This window comes from Nycticebus coucang, chromosome 6 (genome assembly GCF_027406575.1).
Source record: "Nycticebus coucang isolate mNycCou1 chromosome 6, mNycCou1.pri, whole genome shotgun sequence".
Lineage (NCBI taxonomy): Eukaryota > Metazoa > Chordata > Mammalia > Primates > Lorisidae > Nycticebus > Nycticebus coucang.
The window spans coordinates 127,576,253-127,599,742 of NC_069785.1; the positions used below are offsets into that span (position 1 = coordinate 127,576,253).

General features: G+C 46.5%; 1 protein-coding gene and 1 long non-coding RNA gene across 2 annotated transcripts in view; one reads left to right on the forward strand and one right to left on the reverse strand.

Moving 5' to 3' along the window:
* Nucleotides 1-9,114, reverse strand: part of CLMP (CXADR like membrane protein) — a 102,594-nt gene extending 93,480 nt beyond the window's left edge. Inside the window, exon 1 of the mRNA XM_053594711.1 lies at nt 8,725-9,114. Coding sequence (XP_053450686.1) covers nt 8,725-8,752 — 28 coding nt within the window. The 5' untranslated portion in view covers nt 8,753-9,114. The remainder of the gene's footprint in view (nt 1-8,724) is intronic.
* Nucleotides 9,115-19,719: 10,605 nt separating this feature from the next.
* The window catches only part of LOC128588086 (uncharacterized), a 124,526-nt gene continuing 120,755 nt past the window's right edge, over nt 19,720-23,490 (forward strand). The window contains exon 1 of the long non-coding RNA XR_008380709.1: nt 19,720-19,826. This is a non-coding gene — a long non-coding RNA (uncharacterized LOC128588086). The remainder of the gene's footprint in view (nt 19,827-23,490) is intronic.

Below are 23,490 nucleotides of genomic sequence, written 5' to 3' on the forward strand. Positions count from 1 at the left end.
TAATGAGAAGTGACAGAGGGTTAGAAGGCTTATTGCTCCGAGTCTGAACAATCCCCACAAACCCAAACCTAAATTTTAGCAAGGAAGTCACAAAGCCATTTCCCTCCCAGTGATTTGACTTTGCCTCTCTCCTCCCCGACCAAGAAAAGAAGAGTCAGGGGCTGACTCCCTGTTCAATGCAATGGATGGCTTCTGGGACAGAAAGGCTTCAAGGAAAAACCATTGTCCAAAGCTTGGCTGCTGAGACAGCTAATCTTCATCAAGAGATCCACATTCCTGGATATGCCTTTCTTTCTTTTTTAAAACATCCCCCATGGGGGATGAGGAACTCAGGTAGCTATGTGGCTGGCAGGTTCTGATGAAGAATGAGACCATAACTTTCAATGGGCAAGGACATAGCGAGGCTTGTTTCCTCCACGAAGTCCCTGGCTGAACGCCAAGGACACACACTGATTAATCCCTCCTTTCTGATGCTGATGGATGAGCCATCGCTGATGTGCAAGGAATATCAGACACAGTCCCTGAGGACCTGTGCAAGAAGAAATGCCCCTTCTCCCCAAGACAGCACATAATGAAGTTGCCTCCTCCTGGAACTCCTAGAATCCTGGGTACTTTCCTGGGTGATGGCAGCCTCCTAGATCTGTAACTCCTTGTGTATGAATACGTCTCCCCCCACTGGGCTGAGTTCCTGGAAGCTAGAAGCTGTGCCTTTTGTATTCGTGGATTCTCAGGGCCTGGAGTCTTTATAGAAGGTGTGTCCCTTCTGTAATTGTTTTGTGAGAGTGTCTGAATGAAGTTGGAAATGGTACAGAATAGATGTGAGTGCTAAGGATGAGCTTAAAAGGAAGATCAGTGGCTGCTCCTGCCATCCATGAAATAGAATGTGCCCGGAGAAGCCGCTCTGCAAACACCGGGAGGTCGGCTTGGCTTAGTTTTTCATCCTCTGCTGTCTCTACGCCTTCATCCTCCTCTCCTTCCTCCCCCTCCTCCTTTCCTTTCTTCTCCCTGTCACCCTTTGTGACCTGAACTCTCCAGATCCCCTCTGCTGCCTCTCTTTAGAAAATCCTCCAATATTCTACACCCACTGGGGAGCTATTCTAAAGCTCAGTTGCCCATTTTCTCCTCTCAATATGGGCTCAAAGGGAGCAGCTTTCTCCCCTGCCTTCCCTTGAAACAAAGCCGCATTCAGTCTTATCACCGCCAGACTCCGGCTGAGGCTACACACACAGTGACCCACTGACTGTTGCTAACAAAATAAAGGTTTGATTTCAGCATTCTTTCCCATTTTGGTCCATAGAGTGCCAAAGGAAACAAACTTTTATTTTTCCAGAATCCAGACTGTTAGGAAGCTCAGATAACCAGAATTTGGGGGAGGAGGAAGGTGCAGACTGCATTCTTTCTTTAGGAAACAAATAGAACTGCCGGAAACAGGAATTTAACTAGAAAAGGCAGGATGAAAGGAGAATTATACCCAATCCATAAACCTTTGCCTCCTCAGCCCCAGGATCTGTGCTAGTAAGGAAAGCTCTGTGACCCCAAAGCAGGGCAAGGTCTCTATAACAATAGCCTTGAGTACCGCAAGAGTCTTTTGAATAATTAGAAGGACTAGTAATCCACGTACACAGTACAGGCATCAGTTTTGGGTTATAAACAATAGTCAGTAATCCAAACAAACTATTTCTTTCTTTTTTTTTTTTTTTTTTGTAGAGACAGAGTCTCACTGTACTGCCCTCGGGTAGAGTGCCGTGGCGTCACACGGCTCACAGCAACCTCTAACTCTTGGACTTACGTGATTCTCTTGCCTCAGCCTCCCGAGCAGCTGGGACTACAGGCGCCCGCCACAACGCCCGGCTATTTTTTTTTGTTGCAGTTTGGCTGGGGCTGGGTTTGAACCCGCCACCCTCGGCATATGGGGCTGGCGCCCCAAACAAACTATTTCTTAATCATTTAAATGGATTAGGGGAAGGGGAGAGAATTTTCTACTTGGGATTTATCTTTTGGCTTCCTGTAAATGAAGCCTCTGCTTCAGCCTGACCCTCTCTTCTTGGTAACACAGAGCCTTGATGTCAGAATAACTGTGTGTTTCCTGGTGAGTGGAATCCTAAGTCCTGGGTTAGTGTCTCAGTTTAGCTATTTACTAACGGGGTCTTCTTGAGAATCTCATTTTATTTCTCTGAGCCTCTGTTTATGTATCTTTAAAATGGAGTAATGATGACATTTATTCTCAAAGAGTGATTTGAAGGTGAGATAAGCCACGTGAAGGCACTTTGCAAACTGCTAAGCCTTGTACAGATGTTAGAAATTAATTACACAGTTGCAATATTCCTACCCATATAATACCCTCTCAAGGTACTAAATGTGGGCTAATTACATGCAATTCATATTTCAAAATCCAGCCACAAATCGAAATCCATGCAAGGAATCCATTCAGCTATATAATTAATAGATATACTTTATTATATGTAAATTATGTCTTAATTTTAAAAATAGAAGAAAATGCTTAATGCTCACAAATATGATAGTTTTACATCACAGATCCTTTACAAAAGTTTATCCGTAATGACCATCCTTGGAGGTTTTGTTGTTGCTGTTTTTTATTGTTGGGGATTCATTGAGGGTACAAGAAACCAGGTTACAATGATTGCATTTGTTAGGCAAAGTCCCTCTTACAATCGTGTCTTGCCCCCAAAAGGTGTGTCACAACCAAGACTCCACCCCCCTCCCTCCTTCTCTCTCTCTGCTCTCCCCTTCCCCCACCCCCACCCCCACCACGTCATTAGTTGTCATTAATTGTCCTCATATCAAAATTGAGTACATAGGATTCATGCTTCTCCATTCTTGTGATCCTTTATTAAGAATAATGTGTTCCACTTCCATCCAGGTTAATACAAAAGGCTGTAAAGTCTCCACTTTTTTAATGGCTGAATAGTATTCCATGACTTGGAGTTGTTTTGTAGGTAACTTTGCTTGGGATAAGGTCCTTTGGGTGAGTATTTCAGTTGATAAACTTCCTGGGCAGGGGGATCTGGCCATCATCCTGACCCTGAGTAGTGTTCCCTGGCTAACAGTGCCATAGAGTGGCTCCAGGATGAAGGTCACTGCTCCCTTCATATCAGTGAGCCCTTCTGGACTTAAAATCACATGCTACCCATTGCCATAAGTGGATAGTGCCTGAAAAAATCAGGTAAGCATAGGGACACCCATGTGTTCCTAATCACAACCAGATCTTAACCAGCTCACAAATTCTCAGTATTAAAAACTCAGAGAACGTTAGTGGCATAAGGAAACTTAGAGAGATAACCTTAGTCTAATATCCTCTTTTTAGAGAGGAGGAAACTGAGGGTCAGAGTGATATAACATGCCCTGGATAACCCAGAAAAATTATAAAGGATCTAGAGCTATTGATTTTCAGTCTCGTTCCTATGTACGTACACCAATGTCTTTGGGACTTTGGGTATTATTTCTTTCTCCTGAATACATCAACAGATATCTTACATGACACTGACACTGAAGAAGTTTCCAGAATATGTTGCGACATCTGCCCTATTTTTCAGGCAATTTCTCAACATAAAAACCAATGCCAATTATTTAGCATTTAGCTCACTTAACGGAAGCTATAGGAGAGCAACTCTGATCTTAAAGCTTAACTAGATGAGTTGTAAAGGAGGGAGAGACTTTTATTTCAAGAATGTCGGGCAGTGCCTGTGGCTCAAAGGAGTAGGGCACTGGACCCATATGCCAGAGGTGGCGGGGTCAAACCCAGCCCCAGCCAAAAACTGCAAAAAAAAAAAAAAAAAAAAGAATGTCTAACAGGACAGATCATGGAATTAGGGTTTTAATCTTGATTCTTTTATTAAACTAGCTATGAACCTTATCCAAATCTCTCTAACATAAATTTGGGGCAGAGTGTGGTGGCTCACACCTGCAATCCTAGCACTCCGGAGGCCAAGGAGGGTGGATTGCCTGAGCTCAGAAGTTTAAAACCAGCCTGAACAAAAGCGAGACCTCGTCTCTACTAAGAATAGAAAAACTAACTAACTAGTGGGGCATTGTGGGGGGTACCTGCAGTCCCAGGTATTCAAGAGGCTAAGGCAAGGGGATCACTTGAGCCCAAGAGTTTGAGTTTGCTGTGAAATATGATGCCACAACATTCAATGAGATTCTGTCTCAAAAAAAAAAGAGAGAGAGAAAGAAAAGGATTAATTCGGGTTCCAAGGAACGCTACCAGGAGGTCAATGAGGCCTAGAAATTATTGGCAAGGTTTAATGTCTATGTATCTTTTCCTGTGAAGCAGTTTTGTGGTTTTCATTAGATTTTCAGAGGGGCCTGTGACTCAAAATTTTAAGAACCATTGATTTAGACCAGCGGTTCTTAACCTGTGGGTCGCGACCCACAGGAACTGTATTAAAGGGCCGCAGCATTAGGAAGGTTGAGAACCACTGCTTTAGACAGACTCTTAGCTTTTCCCCAGTTCTGATAATCTTTGACTCTAACTTTATAAAATGTCTATCATCATTAGATACATTCATGAAATACACTTGTGTGTTCACTGCCCAGCTGAGCACAAGACAAAAATAGGATGAGACAAGATATGAGCCTACTGGGAATATATCATTATTATGACCATCATCATTAATGTAGGAAGACGAGGGAAGGGCACGGAATCCTACTGAGACTTGCTGTTATACTGTGGACCAAAGGACTATGCATTCATCCTGGCAGAAGTTTCGATGGAGAAGTCTATTGTTAATCTCATCCTAACACACTCAATATGACAAAATAAGTTTATATAACAAATTTATTATCTGGTCACCATCCCTGTAATGTTCTATGGAGAATTTTTTAAAAACAGGACCTGGTCTTATTTGGATTAATGGACAAGAAAGCATAAGTGGAAACTGAATTGAAACTGTCCTCCTCCTGACCAGTGTCCCACAGTCAAACAGGAATAATCCTAAAATCTTTCCCCTCTCTTGACATTAGCTATTTCAAAAGTTTCAAAAACTCTGATCTTAACAAATAGTTTACAATGTTTCTGCAGGTACCACAGGTGGTACATAGACTAGTAAGACACAGCCCTACCTTCCTGGAGCTTACACTCTAGATAAGCATTTGGGGCACTCTAATGTAAGTAACGTAAGAGGGAGGCTGTTGGGCTTCAAAGGAAAGACAGAGTGAGTTTATTCAGCTGGTGGAACCATGGACGGGCATATGGAAGAAGTGGCCTTTAAGGTGAGACTTTGAGGGTGAATGAGATTTTGATCTGCAGGGCAGGGAATAAGGAGGCATTCTTGGTGGAGTGATTATCATAAACAAAACACAGAATCAGAAAGAGGCATGGGACAAGTTTGGGGCACAGGAAGCAATCCATTCCCTGGAGAGGAATCTGGTGGTGGTGGGATGAATGATATTGTGTGCAATCTTTCATATCAGAATGAAGTGTTTATACTTAACACTAAAAGCAATGAAACTACTAAAGACTATTGGAAGAGGAGAGATCATAGAATTATAGAAATACTGAATTCAAGATCCTCCAGCCCACCACACCCCTATTTTAGACAACAGAGTCAGAACAGGAACCCAGAGAGCTTGCCAGATTCTTAAGGCCAAGCTCTTAGCATCATACTAGCTGCCTCATGAAGGTACTTGGGTGGCAGTGAGTCAGATGACTAGGAAGACAGGCCGGACTAAAATATGGTGCAGCAGTCCCAGAGAGAAGTTATAGTGGAATAATGAGAGCCTGAACAGCAAGGGAGGGGCCAGGGTAGTGGCCAGAGGAGGGGCTGGGCTGGAGACCCCCTTCTCTCTCCTCCTTGGGGGTCACAGCTCTACTTGTTCATTCACATCAGACGGGTAGAGATTTGACCTCACTCTCTGGCAGGTCCAGGAAGCAAAGAGCCCACTGCCTGTCCTTGCTGAGACCGTGAATGCTCTCAGCTCTCCCAGACCCCCTCTGATACTGTGAATTCTCTAGAAAAAAAAGAAACTAAAAATCACGATACCTGTGAGCAGAAGCAGCCCCAGAACCGCCCCCTTATAGGACCACTAGGTGATTTTAAGATTCAGGAAATTCTGTGGATTTTGGTTTTGGTTTACTAAAGAGTGCCCAAACACACCACAACTCATAACCTTCGTGCAAGTAAGGACTAATCCATCCAGTCCAATGAACTGCTCCAACTATGGGCTTCCGACCCAGGCAGAGGGTCCTTCAGTGTTGCTCTCCTCCCATGCCTATCTCTTACTTAAACAGTTCAATCAATGGAGAGTGGGGAAATCTTAAGTCTGAGCATGCCTGACAAAGGCTGAAGTGTGGCAAAAGCTTAACAGTAGGCATGGATGATGAGAATCCTGTCAGATAGAATTCTAAGTCAGCAGTCTCCTTTTCTCTTCTTCCTGGCTGTAGTTTGTAACAAATTTATAAAAATAGACCCAAGAAAGACATTATGAGAGGTAGCTTCTATATAAAGATAGAGTAGCAACTCAAACAGACTGTTTTCTCATCAGAAGTGTAATTACATACAGTAGGCACTCAATGAACAAAGGCCAGTACATCAGTGACATCTTTGGATCCATGTTTTGGTCAATTCCTCCCTTCTTGTGAACTAAGAGAATGACAATCGCCGGTGTGGTCACATCTCAGCACGTCAGATGATTTCAACTTACCGTGTGACCAAAGTCATTGTTCACTTTCCACTGTAAACTGTACCCAATATGGGGCTGCTATAGAAGCAGGTTGTGCTCAAAAACTGTTAGTTCTGTTTCCCTTCCTCGGACTACGCCTATACGGCAGGATCATACTAACATCTTCTGTTGGAAGAAGAGGGCTGGTCTTGGCTCTGAGAGTATCTTTGAGTCACTGCTGTAGCAGGAGGCTGTACTGCACGGCACTCGGCGAGTGCTCTCTGCAGGCAGACAGCTGCAGTCAAATCCCGTCTCTGCTAATGATAAGTTGTGGTCGTGAGTGAGTTACCTGATCTCTTTGTACCCTGATTTCTTCTGTAAAATAAGGGTGGTAACAATAGGCAACCAATGGGGTTGGTGTGAAGAATAAATGAGTTACCTAGATAGTATGTAAGAAGTCCTCCTTATAACAAGGCCTTAGTGACTGCTAGCTGGCTTTAAAAAGGGGACTCTGAAGTTTGATTCTGGTGATTGGTAGCTTAGTGGTAGAGGCCAGTAAAGGTAAGAAAGGTGTCATACAGCTGTGCCGTGTGTGCACAAGAATCGTATTGCAACACTTGGCTAAAAGAACTTAGAAAACAGCGCCTTCCCACCTGCCCTACTTGAGCAATCATTTGGGCAAGTCCACCCCTCTAATTCCTCTAACTTGAGTGATGATCAGTCTTAGGCTGGCCTAGACAGGCGTGCATATGACCTAGTTGTCTGTAAGGTTTCAAAAAAGACAGAGAATTCCAGCCACCTAGTTTAGGGTGACTTTTTAGTGCCCATTCACTTTTATTTGGTAGTTCTAGACACCAGCCTCCACCAGACTCCTGTAGGCTGTAGGAGCTAGATGGGACTCCGGAAGCATCTAGTCTTTCAGTTTTAGAGCAAAGGAAACAGAAGCCTGGGTAGGGAGTAAGTTGAGGTCACCCAGCTTGTCAGTTCAAAGCCAGGACTAGTTCCCCCACCGCCCGGTGTCCGGGGCAGCCCTCACTTCCCACCACACCTGGTCAACTTTTGGGTCTTCTGAACTCCATCTAACTCTTGGTCCTGTCTCCAGGTGGGTCCCACACTGCCACAGTGCAAAGCACAACTTTTCTTCAGCCCTGCGGGTCTGCCTCCCTTGCCGTGGCACCTCAGATAGTCATAGTCCCCTTCTTGTCCCTCTTGCTGTGCACATCCCAGAGGGGTCCTGTTCTGCAAAGCTGCCTGCTTCCAGCCCAGGCTATGAGCCGGAGCGTTAGGGCCTCTGAGGCCTCAGGGGTCCCGCCTGGGGGGACACCAGGAGAGAGAACCCCAGGAGTGGGGACCCCAGGAGGGAACTCCTCGGGAGGCCTCCTCTTTTTGCACCAGAGCCTGTTTCAGGAAAAAGCGGTACAGGGCCAGATTTCCCTCTGTCCGGGCTCGTCTGCTCAGTTTTCTCCAAGTCCTCACTGGGCGGGCTCAGTCTGCCCTGCTCTTCAGCTTCACAGTCCAGGGCTCTGTTTTCCTCTCTCCTTGCCCTTCTCCTTCCTTCCCTGTGCCACTCTGGGCTTTTGCACTTCCTGGGGTTCTGGGTGCCTTGCCCTTTTTTCCTCTCCAATGTCCTCTCCTCCCCTGCCTTTTCCCCATTCCTTGCGGTGCACCCTTCAACACATCTGTTTCTAATATGAGCCCTCGGAGGCGCACGCTGGAAACAAGAAAATTCCCCCCACCCGCAGGAACCTGGCACAAAAATTCCTGGATAAACCTTCCCTCTCCCAAACCCCCAGTTTTCTCAGATGTTCCTGAAACTAAACGCCCCCCTAAAAAGAACCCAGAACATCAGTTCACTGCCAAACTCGAGCAGGAAGCACCCCCGGCCCCTGAGTCTGCTAAAGGGCCCAGATGTGCTGGACAATTCGATGGCCGACTGGGCGTTCCTCCGCTGCCAGATGTGCTCCTCTGTGGCCGGGAGGCAGGGATGGAAGAGTCGACTCACCCCAGGGGCTGCGGCGACAACCGTTGGGAACCGGTGTCCCCCGAGGCAGGGCTGTGTTTGCCCGCGGCCATCCACACTCCCGCCCTCCCCGAGGCACTCACCTAGCAAGATGAGAAGGAGGGGGCACATCCCGATCTCCGGACGCGGGCACTTCCCCGCTCAGCCGCTGCCTGGCTGCGGGGCGGCGGGGAGCAGCCGATGGACCTGCGGCGAGCTGGGCGCGGCGCCTCGGGGTGCGCGCGGGGTGGCTGCGGCCATGTGCGGGCGCGGGAGGCGGCCCTGCGCTCCCGGGCGCACCGGGGCTTCCAAAGCTCGCCCCACCGGCTCGCGCCCGGACGGGAGCCAGACCAGGGTCAGGGAGGGAAAGGCGCAGCGAAAAGCCGCTACCGCTTCGTGGAACACTTTTCCCTGTTTGGAAAGAAAAAGGAGTGGAGAAAGAGAGAGGGAAAAAAAATTGAGCTGGAACCACATGGTTGCCTCCTACCGCAGCCCCTCCCTCGCGCCCTCCCTCCTTCCCTCCAGCGTCGGGGGTTAGCAGTGGGGGCCGCTCTGCCGAGGAGCAGGGTGAGTGGGCCGGACAGGGAGGGCCGAGGGGCACCAGGGCCGGGTTGATCCCATCGGGGAGGGAATCCGTAACACTTGGGCCAGGAGCCCCCGGAGGAGGCCTCGTGAGAGCCTCTGCCCGGTCTCGCTCTGTCCTCTGCGCTTCTCCCTCACATTCTTTTTCTCTCCCACACTCTTTCTGCTTCCATTTTTCTCACAAATCTGTCATTTCTCCTCGTCCATCTCTTTCTCACTCTCTCTCCATTTCTCTTATTTACATTCTTCTCGGCCCTCTTCCCTCCTCTCTCCTCCGCTCCTCGTCTGTTTTATTATTATGATTTTTTTTTCTGGATGAAGCTGCCAGGCTGACCACACTGACAGCTGAGCGTGGAAGTGTGCAGTTAAGACCGTCACACAGCCTTTGGTTGTTGCTTTTCTGACCCAAGGCCTGCTTTGGCACCCGGCAGCCGCACTTGGCCTTGCTCTCCCTTGGCCCCTTCGACTGCATTCATATTCTCTCTCTCTCTCTCTCTGCAGTATTTACAGTAGCTAATCCTTGAAGAAGCACTAGAGCGGCTCGGCGCCCCTAGCACAGTGGTTGCGGTGCCAGCCACATGCACCAAGGGTGGTGGTGGGTTGGAACCTGGCCTGGGCCAGCTAAACAACAATGACAACTGCAACAAAAAAGTGGCCGGGGGTTGTGGTGGGCTCCAGTAGTCCCAGCTACTTGGGAGGCTGAGGCAAGAGAATCGCTTGAGCCCAGGAGTTTGAGGTTGCTGGGAGCTGTGACCCAGGCACTCTACTGAGGGCAGCATGGTGAGATTCTGTCTCAAAAAAGCCTGTGGCTCAAGGAGTAGGGCTCTGGTCCCATATGCCAGAGGTGGCGGGTTCAAACCTAGCCCCAGCCAAAAACCAAAAAAAAAAAAAAAAAAAAAAAAAAAAATTAGAGGCACTAGAGGCCAGGATACAGTGGCTCATGTCTGTAATCCCAACACTCTAGAAGGCGGAGGCAAGAGGATCCCTGGAGCTCAGGAGTTCCAGACCAGCCTGAGCAGGAGTGAGACCTGTCTCCACGAAAATAGAAAAGTCAATGGGGCGTTGTGGCAGGCACCTGTAGTCCCAGTTCCTGGGGAGGCTGATGCCACCTCAGAAATTTGACATTGTGAGCTATGGCCATGCCATTGCACTCTAGCCTGGGCAACAGAGAGTGAGACGCTGTCTCCAAAAAAAAAGCATTGGAGTAAAACACTTTGCACGTGGCCCTGGCCAAAATAAGTGCCAGCTTCGTTCAGAAAGAAAAGAAAAGGCAGAGGGAATGGGATTAGGGGAGTTCTGGGGTCCACACTCCCCAGGCGCCAGGACCGCTGCCAACCAGGCCGGCAGAGGGCAAGAGGCGGCTGCTAGACGCGGGCGGACGGCGAGGTCCAGGAGCAGAGCAGACCTGCCCTGGATCGGTCACTGGGGGTCTGCCCCTCTGGACCCTTGGGCTAAGTGTTGGCAGGAGGGGGAGAGAGGAAGAAAGGGCAGCAAAGGCCGTGCTCAGATTGCAATCGCCTGGACACCAGCCCTGGGCCTCTCAGAAACCCTGGACCTGCTTGTCTTTGGTCACCTCTGGAGAGCTGCTGCTTCCACCCTCTGAGGCTGGAGGATGCAATTGCGCACCTTCAGCCTCAGCTGAGCCCCTAACAGGAGCTGAGGCCGGAGCCTGCAGAAGCATGCTGTAAGAAAGAGAGATTAATTAAGCCCTCACATGCTTGCTGAGTTTTCCCATCTCTCCAGGGCTTTTAATCCTCTCCGATCGGCTAGTGCTTAGCCCCATTTCATAGATGAGGAAAACAGAGGCCTGGAAAGGTTATGGGTCTCTCACTAGATCACCCAGAAGATTTGGAAAAGCAGGGGCTATTCTTAGTGGGGGCGCAAGTTGTAGGATTACAGTATTCATTCACTCCTGCCTTCAATAACTATTATTCAGCCACTTTGCCAGATGCTTTTTTAGGCATGAGAACACACAGTAAGTAGAACTCAGTAACTGACATTTTCTTTTAAATTTTAGAACAAATATATCATGGATACTGATATATTTGGACCAGAGATCATATTATCTACCTTTTTATATAATTCTCATGATAACACCAAGTGATAGCCATTTTTAATTCCATCTTTTTATTTTTTTTGAGGTTTTTGGCCGGGGCTGGGTTTGAACCCACCACCTCTAGCATATGAGACTGGCGCCCTACTCCTTGAGCCACAGGTGCCACCCTTTAATTCCATCTTAAATATGAGGATACCATAACTTAGAAATGGCTGAATATCTTGCCTTAGATCACGAGGTTTTAAGGATTCAAATCCTTTATTCTAATGTTATTACTATAATATTTTAAAATATCATTTTTTATATTATAAAGTATTTAAAAGGTCTCAACTCTGAAGTACCTTTATTTTACATTTTATACTTCTTGTGTAATAGGAGAAATTGATATATTTACAACCATAATTTGCATCTGAATATATTGAAAAAACGATTTTTAATTTTTTTTTTGAGACAGTCTCACTTTGTGGCCCCCAGTAGAGTGCAGTGGCATCATAGCTCACAGCAACCTCACACTCCTGGGTTTAAGCTATTCTCTTGCCTCAACCTCCCAAGTAGCTGAGATTACAGGCACCTGTCACAGTGACTGACTTATTTTTGGAGACGGTGTCTCCCTCTAGATCAGGCTGGTCTCAAACTCGTGAACTCAGACAATCTGCCTGCCTTGGCCTCCCAGAGTACTGGGATTACAGGTGTGAGCCTCCTCGCCTTGCCTGAAAAAACAATTTTTTTTAAACATTTTCTTTTTTTTTTTTGGTTTTTGGCCGGGGATAGGTTTGAACCCACCACCTCTGGTATATGGGACCGGCGCCCTACTCCTTGAGCCACAGGCGCCACCCTGAAAAAACAATTTTTAAAGGCTGAAGAAGGTGGCAGGGCAATTGCATAGAAAAGGCAATTTTTTGTTGTTTCTGCTTTACAATTTTTAAGAACTTTTACCACATTTCAAACATACACAAAAATTGAAAAAATTACACGAAAATTCTTCACCCAGATTCTCCTTTTAAATTTCTCTCTACAGATGACATTTTTGCACAAGTTTTTAAAGCCCTGCCTCTACTCTACTACCACTGGCGCTGGCCTTTCTCAAGAACTTGGAATATGAAGCCAGTCCATGATCTGATGCATGCCCACATAGGAGAAAATCTCATTTCAGTTCAACTTGGAGGGAGGGTTGGGAAAGAGGGGTAGAGGTTGGGGTGCTCTCACTGAATGGTCACAAGGTGGGGGTGTTTGACACAATGGTTTGTGTGGGGGACATAACCACGCCAGGGACTCTACCTAACAGAACCAAATATTTTTTACCTGGTTGTTTGTACCCTCACATTAACCTGAAATAAATTTACTCTGGAGAAAAAAAAGAAAAAGAACTTGGTTGCACCATTGCTGTTTATTGCTCGAGGGTTTGTATGCACATGAGGACAGATGTGTGTGGGTGTAGGCAGATGTGTGTTAAAACCACATTGCTCAAGCTGATGGCAACAAGATGCCTTCAGCTCTGGGTCATTAGTCACCAACACAGGAAATGATTAGATCAGGCTGAGACTAGGTCATGATCACTCAGTTTTCCCAGGTCTAAAGTATTATAGCCAGGAAGTATTTGGCACATGTTTCTTGGGGAGCATGTTTCTTGAGGCCCTGAAGATTACTGTCCCTAAATCTGAAGTATCTTTTCTGTTGTAATGGGTTTAAGAGCCAGAAAAGCAGAGTGATAGCTTCTTTGGGGTTGGTTTGTAACTCAGCAACCTGCTGCCCACCTGCCTGGACCCCACACTGGGCTGGGTGCCTTGGGTAAATCCAAAAAAGTATATAGGGCCTGGGGTTGTGGCGCATGCCTATAATCCTAGCACTCTGGGAGGCAGAGATAGAAAGATTGTTCAAGTTCAGGAGTTCAAGACCAGCCTGAGCAACATAGCCAGTCTCCTATTACTACAAAATACGGAAATATTAGCTGGGCATGGTGGCACACACCTGTAGTCTCAGCTACTTAGGAGGCTGAAGCAGGAGAATTGCTTAAGCTCAGGAGTTTGAGTCTGCATTCACTCAGTCATACCACTGCACTCCAGCCTGGGTGACAGAGCAAGATCCTATCTCAAAAAACAGAAATGTAAAAAAATGGTCAGGTGTGCTGGCTCGTGCCTATAATCTTAATACTCGAGAAGGTCAGCCTGAGCAAGAGAGAGACCTCAGTGGGTACTAAAAATGGGAAAATTAGCTAGGCATTGTGGGAGGTACCTGTAGGCCAGCTACTTGGGAGGCTGAGGCAGGAGGATTGCTTGAACCCAGGAGTTTGAGGTTGCTGTAAACTAGGTAAAGGCCATGGCACTGTAGCCTGGGGCAACAGAGTGGAACTCTGTCGAAAGAAAGAATGAGAGAGGGAGAGAGAGTGAGAGAAGAAAGAAAAAAAGACCCAAAGAGGTGTGTGGCAGTCCTTTATCCTAAATAGACCTCTCCGTGCAATGGGAGAGAAAACATTAACACGTGAAATGTTTCAACAACAAGAAAGTTCTGTAGTTAAGTGCCAGAGAAAATTATCCTGACAGTAAAAAAGCAGTTGGGGTTCCAACAAAAGAAGGAGCACCTTAGGCTGGGATGGTCTAAAGGGAAATTATGCTGGAGCCAGGCATGGGGGCTAAATAGACTTTAGGAGAAAGCACCTGGGGAGGGCCAGGATGGGGGCTTCCCAGACGTGGACTTAGGAATAGCTGTGTTGCATTCAGGATGCATTGACTGAAATGAAACATATGAAATGAAACTTTGGTGCTGGTGGGCGGCGCCTATGGCACAGTGGGTAGGGTGCTGGCCCCATATACCAAGGGTGGTGGGTTCGAACCCAGCCTCCGCCAAAACTGAAAAAAAAGAAAATTTGGTGCTGGAGCAGAATGCTCTGGAACAGTTGGTCTAAAGCTAAATTGGGAAAGGTTCTTAATGTGAGGCAAAGGATTCTAGAACCTGCTCTGCAACTTCTTTAGACTCATCCAAAAAGAAAAAGAAAATTTTAACAAACAGTACCTTGATGCTGACCATATTTTAGGAAGTATAAATTGGCAGTTTCTGCCTCCAAGTGACCCCAGTGTTGGCCAAGGGTGGAGGTCTTCAGCACCCCTTTCATAGCATCAAGCTTCCTACCCCCTTGCTTTGATATGGAGGACTGACATTGTCTCAGTTTTATAAAGTGATGTTAATAGGCAGCTTCTAGACACTTCTCCTACCGCCCCCACTTTCTGGGGACCCAAATGGCTACCATAAATCTGTCCTTTCTAGGAATTTTAGAGCCACCACGAGAGCACATGATGCATTGGAAGAGAAACGTGAAGGATACAAGCTGGTTAGACGCTATTGCGTTAAATAGGCAGGTAAGATGAGGGGAGGGAAAGAACACAGAAGCCATTGGAAGAAGGATTGCACAGGTTAACCATCTAAAAGTCATTGTGGATGGCGAGGGTGTGGCTCACACCTGCAATCCTAGCTCTCTGGGAGGCCAAAGTGGGTAGATTGCTTGAGATCAGGAGTTTGAGACCAGCTTGAGCAAGAGAGGAACCCCGTCTCTTCTTTTTTTTTTTTATAGAGACAGAGTCTCACTGTACCGCCCTTGGGTAGAGTGCCGTGGCGTCACACAGCTCACAGCAACCTCCAACTCCTGGGCTTAGGCGATTCTCCTGCCTCAGCCTCCTGAGTAGCTGGGACTACAGGCGCACGCCACAATGCCCGGCTATTTTTATTTTGTTGCAGTTTGGCCGGGGCTGGGTTTGAACCCGCCACCTTCGGCATATGGGGCCGGCGCCCTACTCACTGAGCCACAGGCGCCGCCCGGAACCCCGTCTCTTCTAAAAATAGAAAAACTGGCCAGGCATTGTGGTGGGTGCCTGTAGTCCCAGCTACTGGGGAGGCTGAGGCAAGAGGATCACTGGAGCTTAAGAGTTTGAGGTTGCTGGGTGGTGTTATGGCTCAGTGAGTAAAGCACGGGCCCCATATGCTAAGGGTAGAAGGTTCAAACCAGGCCCCCGCCAAAACTGCAAACTGCAACAAAAAAATAGCCGGGCACCTGTGGTCCCAGCTGTTTGGGAGGCTGAGGCAAGAGAATCGCCTGAGCCCAGGAGCTGGAGGTTGCTGTGAGCTGTGACGCCATGGCACTCTACTGAGGTTGACAAAGTGAGACTGTGTCTCAAAAAATAAATAAATAAATAAAATAAAATAAGGGTTTGAGGTTTCTAGGCTGGGTGTGGTGGCTCACACCTGTAATCCTAGCACTCTGGGAGGTCGAGGCAGGAGGATTGCCTGAACTCACAGGTTCAAGACCAGTCTGAGCCAGAGCAAGACCTTATCTCTAAAAATAGCCAGGCATTATGGTGGGCACCGGTAGTCCCAACTACTTGGGAGGCTGAGGCAAGGGAATGGCATGAGCCCAAGAGTTGGAGGTTGCTGTGAGCTGTGATGCCACACCACTCTATCCAGGGAGACAGAGTAAGACTCTGAAAAAAAAAAAAAAAGAAAAAATAGTCATTGGGCCAAGTGCAGTGGCTCACGCCTGTAATCCCAGCACTCTGGGAGGCCGAGATGGGTGGATTGCTTGTATTGCCCATGAGTTCGAGACTAGCCTGAGCAAAATCAAGACCCCGTCTCTACCGAAAATAGAAAAACTGAAGCAAGAGGATCGCTTGAGCCCAAAGTTGGAGGTTGCTGTGAGCCTTGATGCCATGGCACTCAACCCAGGGCAACAGCTTGAGACCCTCTCTCTCAAAATTAAATAAATAAATAAATAAAAAGAAAAAACAGTCATTGAATGATAGGCAAAAGACGCAACAAAGATAAGTAAAAGTGATGTAATATATTGTTATAAGTGCTAAGATTGATAGCAGTCACTTTTTTAACCTCCTAGCATATTCCAAATTCTAAGCATCATTAATAAGCCTCATGATATCATATTACAATGACAAAACTAAGGTTCAGAGAGATGAAATAAATGGCGTATTATCCCACGGTCAGTAGGCAATTGAGGCAGGATAGAAAGTCATAAAATTCAGTCCTCTTACACCTCACTAACTGTTGATGCTGCTTCTGGCAAACTAGGGAAGTTGGGTAAGTTAACTTGTCAGGAACAGAATGGGAAATGGCTCAATTGCTTTGAGACCTGATAACCTTGAGGGAATTCTAAACCAACACCCACTCATCCTTCCATTCCTCTTTCTATTCTTTCTTTCAATCAATAATTCAGCAGATCTTTGTTAAATACCTACTATACACTAAGTCCTGGGAAATCAATGACAATTAATGGAAGACGTGTGCTTGCTCTGCAGAGCTTCTAGTAAGTTAAGGGAGACGGAAGACAAGCAAGCAGTCACAATGTGGAGTGCGGAGTACTCTGATAGGGCAAGCGTGAAGTGCAGAGTGCTGTGGAGATCAAAGCAGGACCCCATGCCCAGTGTGGGGGATGCTGCAGAAGACATCTTGGCAGCAAAGCCCTATAAATGGAGGAGGACCCTGTGCTGCTCCCTCATAGGGTATGTGGGAACCATGGCCACATCTTTTATAATGTTTTTGTGATACAGTACCCACCTATCCTCTGTCCTCGCAGAAGTACAGTTCATGAGGACATTCAGGAGAAGGCAGGTGTGGGACGATGGAAAGAGCTCTGGGTGAACAGGCAGGCATTCTGGGCTCTTAGTGGCTCAGAAGAGTTCCCTTGACTTCACGGAGCCTTCCTTTCCTGTTTGCTGAACTCGTTATAGCAAGGAAATAGAATTATGATGAAGGTACCTACTGCAGTGTCCAGCACCTTAGGAGGCTCTGTAAACTTTTGTTTCAATTGAAACTAAAGTCAAGTTCATAGGATTCCACCATTCCCTGCAGTAAAAACAGCCCATTTCTGTCTCATTTCATTATGTTACTCAGACAAAGTTATCTTTACGTACAGAGGGTGCCAACAAGTGTATGTCAAATATATAAATGTACATATTTTAGGAAAGACAGACTGTATTAAATTTGTAATACTGGAGTCACACTTGACTTCTGCAATTATAAGAAAAACAAGATGCAATATACGAGAGATGTATAGGTATATATTGAATATTATAATTATAGGTATATATTGACTATTATAATTTTAATACAGTTTTGTTTGTTTTTGATATAGAGTCTCACCCAGGCCCCCTGATTGGAGTGCCAGGGTGTCACAGCTCACAGCAAACAGAAACTTCTCAGTTCAAGTGATCCTCTTGCCTCAGCCTCCCAAGTAGCAGGTACTTCAGGTGCCCACAACAACTCCTGGCTAGTTTTTCTGTTTTTAGGTTCTTGCTCTGGCTCAGGCCGGTCTCAAACTCCTGAGCTCAGGCGATCCACCCACCTGCTTTGGCTTCCCACAGTGTTAGGATTATAGACGTGAGCCACAACACCCAGCCTTGATAGTTTTTTCTTTTCTTAAAAGGTGTATACATGGCTCGGCACCTGTAGCTCAGTGGTTAGGGCGCCAGCCACATACGCCGGGGCTGGCGGGTTCGAACCTGGCCTGGGCCTGCTAAACAACAATGACAACTACAACAAAAAAATAGCTAGGTGTTGTGGCGGGCGCCTGTAGTCCCAGCTACTTGGGAGGCTGAGACAAGAGAATCACTTAAGCCTAAGAGTTTGAGGTTGCTGTGAGCTATGATGCGACAGCACTCTACTGAGGGCGACATAGTGAGACTCTGTCTCAAAAAAAAAAAAATGTGTACTTTTTTGGCACCTTCTATAATTATCTTTAAATATTCTTTCCTGTCGTGCAAGGATGCTTCTTGGCTTGGCCGTTTGGTGTACTGTTTCTCTGTTTAAGTCTGGACAGTAAGAGGCCCCAGCTGCTTTCATGGTCTTGCCTGAACAACTTTTATTGAGGCTGTGCCTAAGAACCCTGTGTGCTAACGGAGACGAAGGGGTATGGTGGAGAAAACAGCTGTTCTCTCTCCAAAGGGCCTGGGAGCAAAGGAAGAGGTGAGAACAGCTGGGACCTGTTGTGTCTGCACATCCTCTGGGGAAAGTCCCCAGCTGTGATCTATGTGGTCAGCTGGAGAGGCAGGGACTTTGTAGGACTGGGGTTTCTTGTAGGACATTTGTTGGTGAAGAAGAGATCTCAGCCCCCATCTGCCTGCCAGCACATAGGCTGCACAGGCCTGTGCTGTGACCACCGTGGGGCTTTTAGGGGACTAATGGGAGGGTCAAAACCAGGTGAAAAACACACAAAGTGCCTTAGCTCACCAGCCTGAGCCAGAGAGAGACCTTGTCTCTAAAAATAGCCGGGTGTTGTGGCGGGCACCTGTGGTCCCAGCTACTTGGGAGGCTGAGGCAAGAGAATCATTTGAGCCCAAGAGTTTGAGGTTGCTGTGAGCTATGATGCCACAGCAGTCTACTGAGGGTGACATAGTGAGACTCTGTCTCAAAAAAAAAAAAGAAAGAAAAGAACTAGGGAAAGTTTATATAGCTGCAGAGCCTAAGGATTACAGTAGGACTCTTTGTGCTGCAAAAGCTACTTTCACGACTTATGTTAGTTCAAAAACTCCTCCCCCATCCTACATTCAATTTCTGCTAGAGTAACACACTCTCAGAGAGGCAGTTTGGGCTTTAGAGAAAGAAAGACTGATTTTGAATTCTGTCTAATGTCCTGACTGTGCCTAACTTGGGCACAATTTTTGACTCTCTCAGCCTGCATTATTTGTCCATAAGATTTCTCATATGGGTGCAGTGGCTCACACCTGTAAGGCCAGCACTCTGGGAGGCTGAGGCAGGTGGACCGATTGAGCTCAGGAGCTTGAGACCAGCCTCACCAAGATCAAGACCCATGTCTCTACTGAAAATAGAAAAAATAAGCAGGTCTTATTTGGGGCACCTATAGTCCCAGCTACTTGGGAGGCGGAGGCAAGAGGATCTCTTGAGTCCAAGAGACAGAAGTTGCTATGAGCTATGATGCCGCAGAACTCACCCAGGGTGACAGAGTGAGACTCTCAAAAAAAAATTCTCATATGATTGTCGAGAAGATGGCATGAGACTGTGTGAAGAAGACAGGTGTGTAGGCACATTGGTGCTCAGTGAGTTAGCTCCCTTCTCTCGTTCCCCTTAATGAATGGAACCTAACAGGCCCTGACTCTGGGACATGTTGTAACTGGATCTGGAAGAGGCCTTTCTCCTCTCAAAAAGGGCGAAGATAGCATCTCCTTCCTTTAGAGGTGGAATTGAGGTCCAGACCTCCTTAGAACACAGCAAAAGGAGCAGGAAAATGTACCTGGTACTTTCTCCCTTCCGCCCATCCTTCTTCAGGCTCTGAGTTGAGATCAAGAGAAGGCGGCTTTTCTTTGGCTAATGGTATTCACAGAATTACCCACAAGACAAAGCTGTCGCAAGGGAGACAAATGAGCTAGGAATAAGATTAGACAAAACATTCAGATTGTTGGAGCTAAAGGGCTATGAGAGGCCTCTGATGTGACTTCCTTGTATTACAGAAAAGCGCACAAGCTCAGAGATGAACAGCAAAGTGTCTGGGGCCACACAGCTGGCTGGTCGTGAAGTTATAAGAACCCTCGCCTGACCTTTGCCACTGCCTCCCAGGTGAGTGAACAAACCCGTGCCTGGTTCATTCTATAGTGAGAACGAATCAGTGATTTTTTTTAAAAAAAAAGAATCTGCCAACCTGTTTCCCTCTCTTAATAGGTAAGCACATAGCAGAGAACAGAAACCACCAAACCAGGGACAGAAATAGTTCATATCTTCCCAGCTGGGCAAGGGCGGCTAACTGTCTCCAGCTTGCCTGAGGTGTCATGCACTTTCCTTCATGTAGCCTGAAAAATATGTTCCAGCCTCTAAGTCTGCATTGTTCCACCTCTGCGCAGCGGCTGTCTCCACTGTCAAGCTGGACGGGCTCTTAGCGTTCCCTTTGGTCCAACTTCCTCATTTTGTAGATTGAGGCCCAGCCAGGAGATGTGCTGTCTCAGGGTCACACTGAAGTTAGAGGCAGAGCCAAACTGGAAACCAGGTTGCCTAGCGACCAGCTCCGTCCTCTCTCCAGAATGTGGAAGATAATCACACAGAGTGGCTCTGCCTCTTCCTAAAAGGTCGGGACTGAGAACAAAAAAACCCATCAGGTCTGCTGGCAGAAACAGGTGTGGCAGAGCCCAGGAAGAGCTGAGATGTCTGTTATTTCTGGTATTATATGAGGCTCAGTTGAAGCCATAAAACTGAGGACAATATATGCAAGGCCTGATTATGCCACCGCTGTCCTGCCTGCAGGGAACTCATTTATTTTGTGGCTGAGATGCTTGGAGCTGTCAGCAGCTGCTTGCAGCTGCTCAGTGACAAGACTGATGTCAGCAAAGGCCATCAGGAGGAGATGGGGAGGAGAAGGGACACTCCCCACCTTCCCGCCCCCAACACGCACACAGACGCGTGACACGCACACAGGCCGCTGCCTAGCAGCCTCTCGTGTTGTCACGCATTTTCCCTGAATATACTGTTCTCAGGAAGCAGGTGAGGCAGCTAGGATCTGAAACCAGGGTCCCAGAGGCAGCAGTGGGTGCTGAATACCCTGAGGGGTGACGTCAGGAGACGGGGATGGAGCCTTCCCCTCACTGTCCTTCACTGAACCTCTCTGCATCTCAGCTGTAGGAAGAAACTGGGGGAGCCAGTGCTTTGTAAACTCAAGTCTTTTATGAGTGTGAGGTAAGCGTGATTAGGGGAGTACATTGCAAGAGCCAGCAGGACCTCATCTCGTTGGTCACTCTTCTCTGTATGGCGTGTTTCTTAGTTGACACAGAGAATCCATCAGTCCTCAAGTGTTTGGGTGTAGACCCACGATAGACACAGTAGGACACACAGAAGGGACAGGACCCAGGCCCCCAACTCAGGGTGGGACCTCTCCCTCGACTTTTTTTTTTTTTTTTTATTAAGTCGTAGCTGTGTACATTAATGCAATCACGGGGTACCATGCGCTGGTTTTATATACAATTTGAAATATTTTTATCACACTGGTTAACATAGCCTTTCCGGCTTTTTCTTAGTTATTGTGTTAAAACATTTATATTCTACGTTTAGTTAAGTTTCACATGTAGCCTTGTAAGATGCATCATAGGTGTGGTCCCACCAATTACCCTCCCTCCAACCATCCTCCCCCTTCCCCTCCCCTTCCTTTCCCCTTTCCCCATATCTCCCTCGACTTCTTATAGGATGTGCAGAAAGACAGGTCCAGCAGACACTGATCACTGGCACGCCCAGCCCATTCCCAACACTTTCTCTTGCCTACCCCCACCATAGAGGCTAAAAAGCAACACGCATTTACTTTGTGGTCTTCCTTTCTCTGACAGTGCTAGCCAGGCACAGGAGACGTCTGTGTGGGAGCCTTGGGTACACATTTGCTTTATACTCTGTGCAAACCAGAAGCGGATTAGCTTTTAAGAGTTTAAGGGGAGGCGATATAATATGCTCTTAAATAACAGTAAACCTAAGCCTAAAACTGAGCCATTGCTCTAGGAAAGGCACAGGTGAATTTTAAAGGAGGAAACTGTTTTTTCCTGTGCAGTCATCTGGGACTGCCTCATGGAGGACGGGGCATTTGACGTGGGCAGAACTCGAACACCCAATTTTGGAAGAGTCAGAGACATGAGTCCTAGTCCCAATTTCAGATGCTCTGACCTTCCCCACTATTCCAAACAACGTAAGGGGGAGTCTAACAATTCTTGCCAGGTGATGTAATTGTAACTCTGGAGATGAACAGATAGAATTACATCTTGTACCCACAGAGCACTTTCTTCTGAGGCCCTCTCAAGATAATATCTCTAACTCATCCCTCTGAAGTAGGGAGAGGTGGGTAAAGACTAAAGAAAGAACCTCACAGAAGTGAAATGACTTTCCGAGATTCCAGAGTTGTTTGGAAAGAGAGTCTGCCAATGCCCTTGGCCATGTCATCCTTCCTGGAACATTCTTCTTCATTCTCATACCCATAGACTCACCCATATGCTCTCTGGATGTGGGAGGTACATTTCCACAGTATGAATCTATATGACGAATTCCTGCTCATGTCAAAGATGTGGAATTCCCATGAGTAGGGTCTGAATGTTGAGTTCATTATCCCCAAGAGCAAGTTATAGGTTTGCTCAAGTTATCTAAGTGAAGTACTTTCTCTGGTGCTGGTAGAATGTTTCTGTGAGATTCTTGGCTGGGCTTGGGGATAGCAGGTCAAGTGGAAGCTAACCTGGTTTCAGCAGGACCATTTTCTAACTCCTGAATAAACCAACCTAGATAACCACATGTTTAAAAATCATCCAGTTATATATCCGCTAGTAGAACACAAAACCAGAAAATAACAAGTGTTGGCCAGGATGTGGAGAAATCGGAATCTTTGTGCACTGTGGATGCAAATGATATAAAATGGTGCAACCGCTATGGACAGAATCTAGTGGTTTCTAAAAAAAAATTAAAAATAAATGAAAAATAGAATCATCACATGAGCCAATAATTCCACTTCTGGGTATATACCCCAAAGAATTTTTTTTGGAATTTATAATTTTCTTTTTTAAAATGTAAGTGTACATATTAGGTTACAGTGTTGCATTTATAAGGTAAACTCGGAGCTATAGTTGAGTCCTTCACCCAGGACGTGGGCCATTACCCCTACATTGTACCCAAGAGGCAGGAGCTTACTGAACTCCCTCCTCCCCTCCTCTTTTTCTGAATTTAACTGCGTTTTTCTCTCATGTGGGCCTATAATTGTTCATCTATTAGTTTCAAATTCATACAGAGTGCATTGGATGCTTGCCTTTCCGTTCCTGTGATACTTTACTGAGGAGAATGTTCTCTCAATTCTTCGGGTAAATACAAAAGACACAAAGTCTCCATCTTTTCTTTGTAGCTGAATAGTGTTCCATGGTATCCATATACCACAGTTCATTAGTCCATTCATAGGTTGATGCACCCAAAAGAATTGAAAGCAGGGTCACAAAAAAGAGATTTACACAACCATGTTTATTGCCGCATTATTCACAAGAGCTAAAAGGCAAAAGCAAAGCAACCCAAAGGCCCATCAGTCGATAAGCGAATAAACAAAATATGAGCTATCTTTACAAAGGAGTATTTTTTAGCCTTAAAAAAAAGGAGGATATTCTGACACACATTACTCCATGGATGAACCTTGACATAAGCTATGTGACATAAGCCAGTTGCAAAAAGAGAAATATTGTATGATCCTACTTATGTAAGGAACCTAAGGTAGTCAAATTCATAG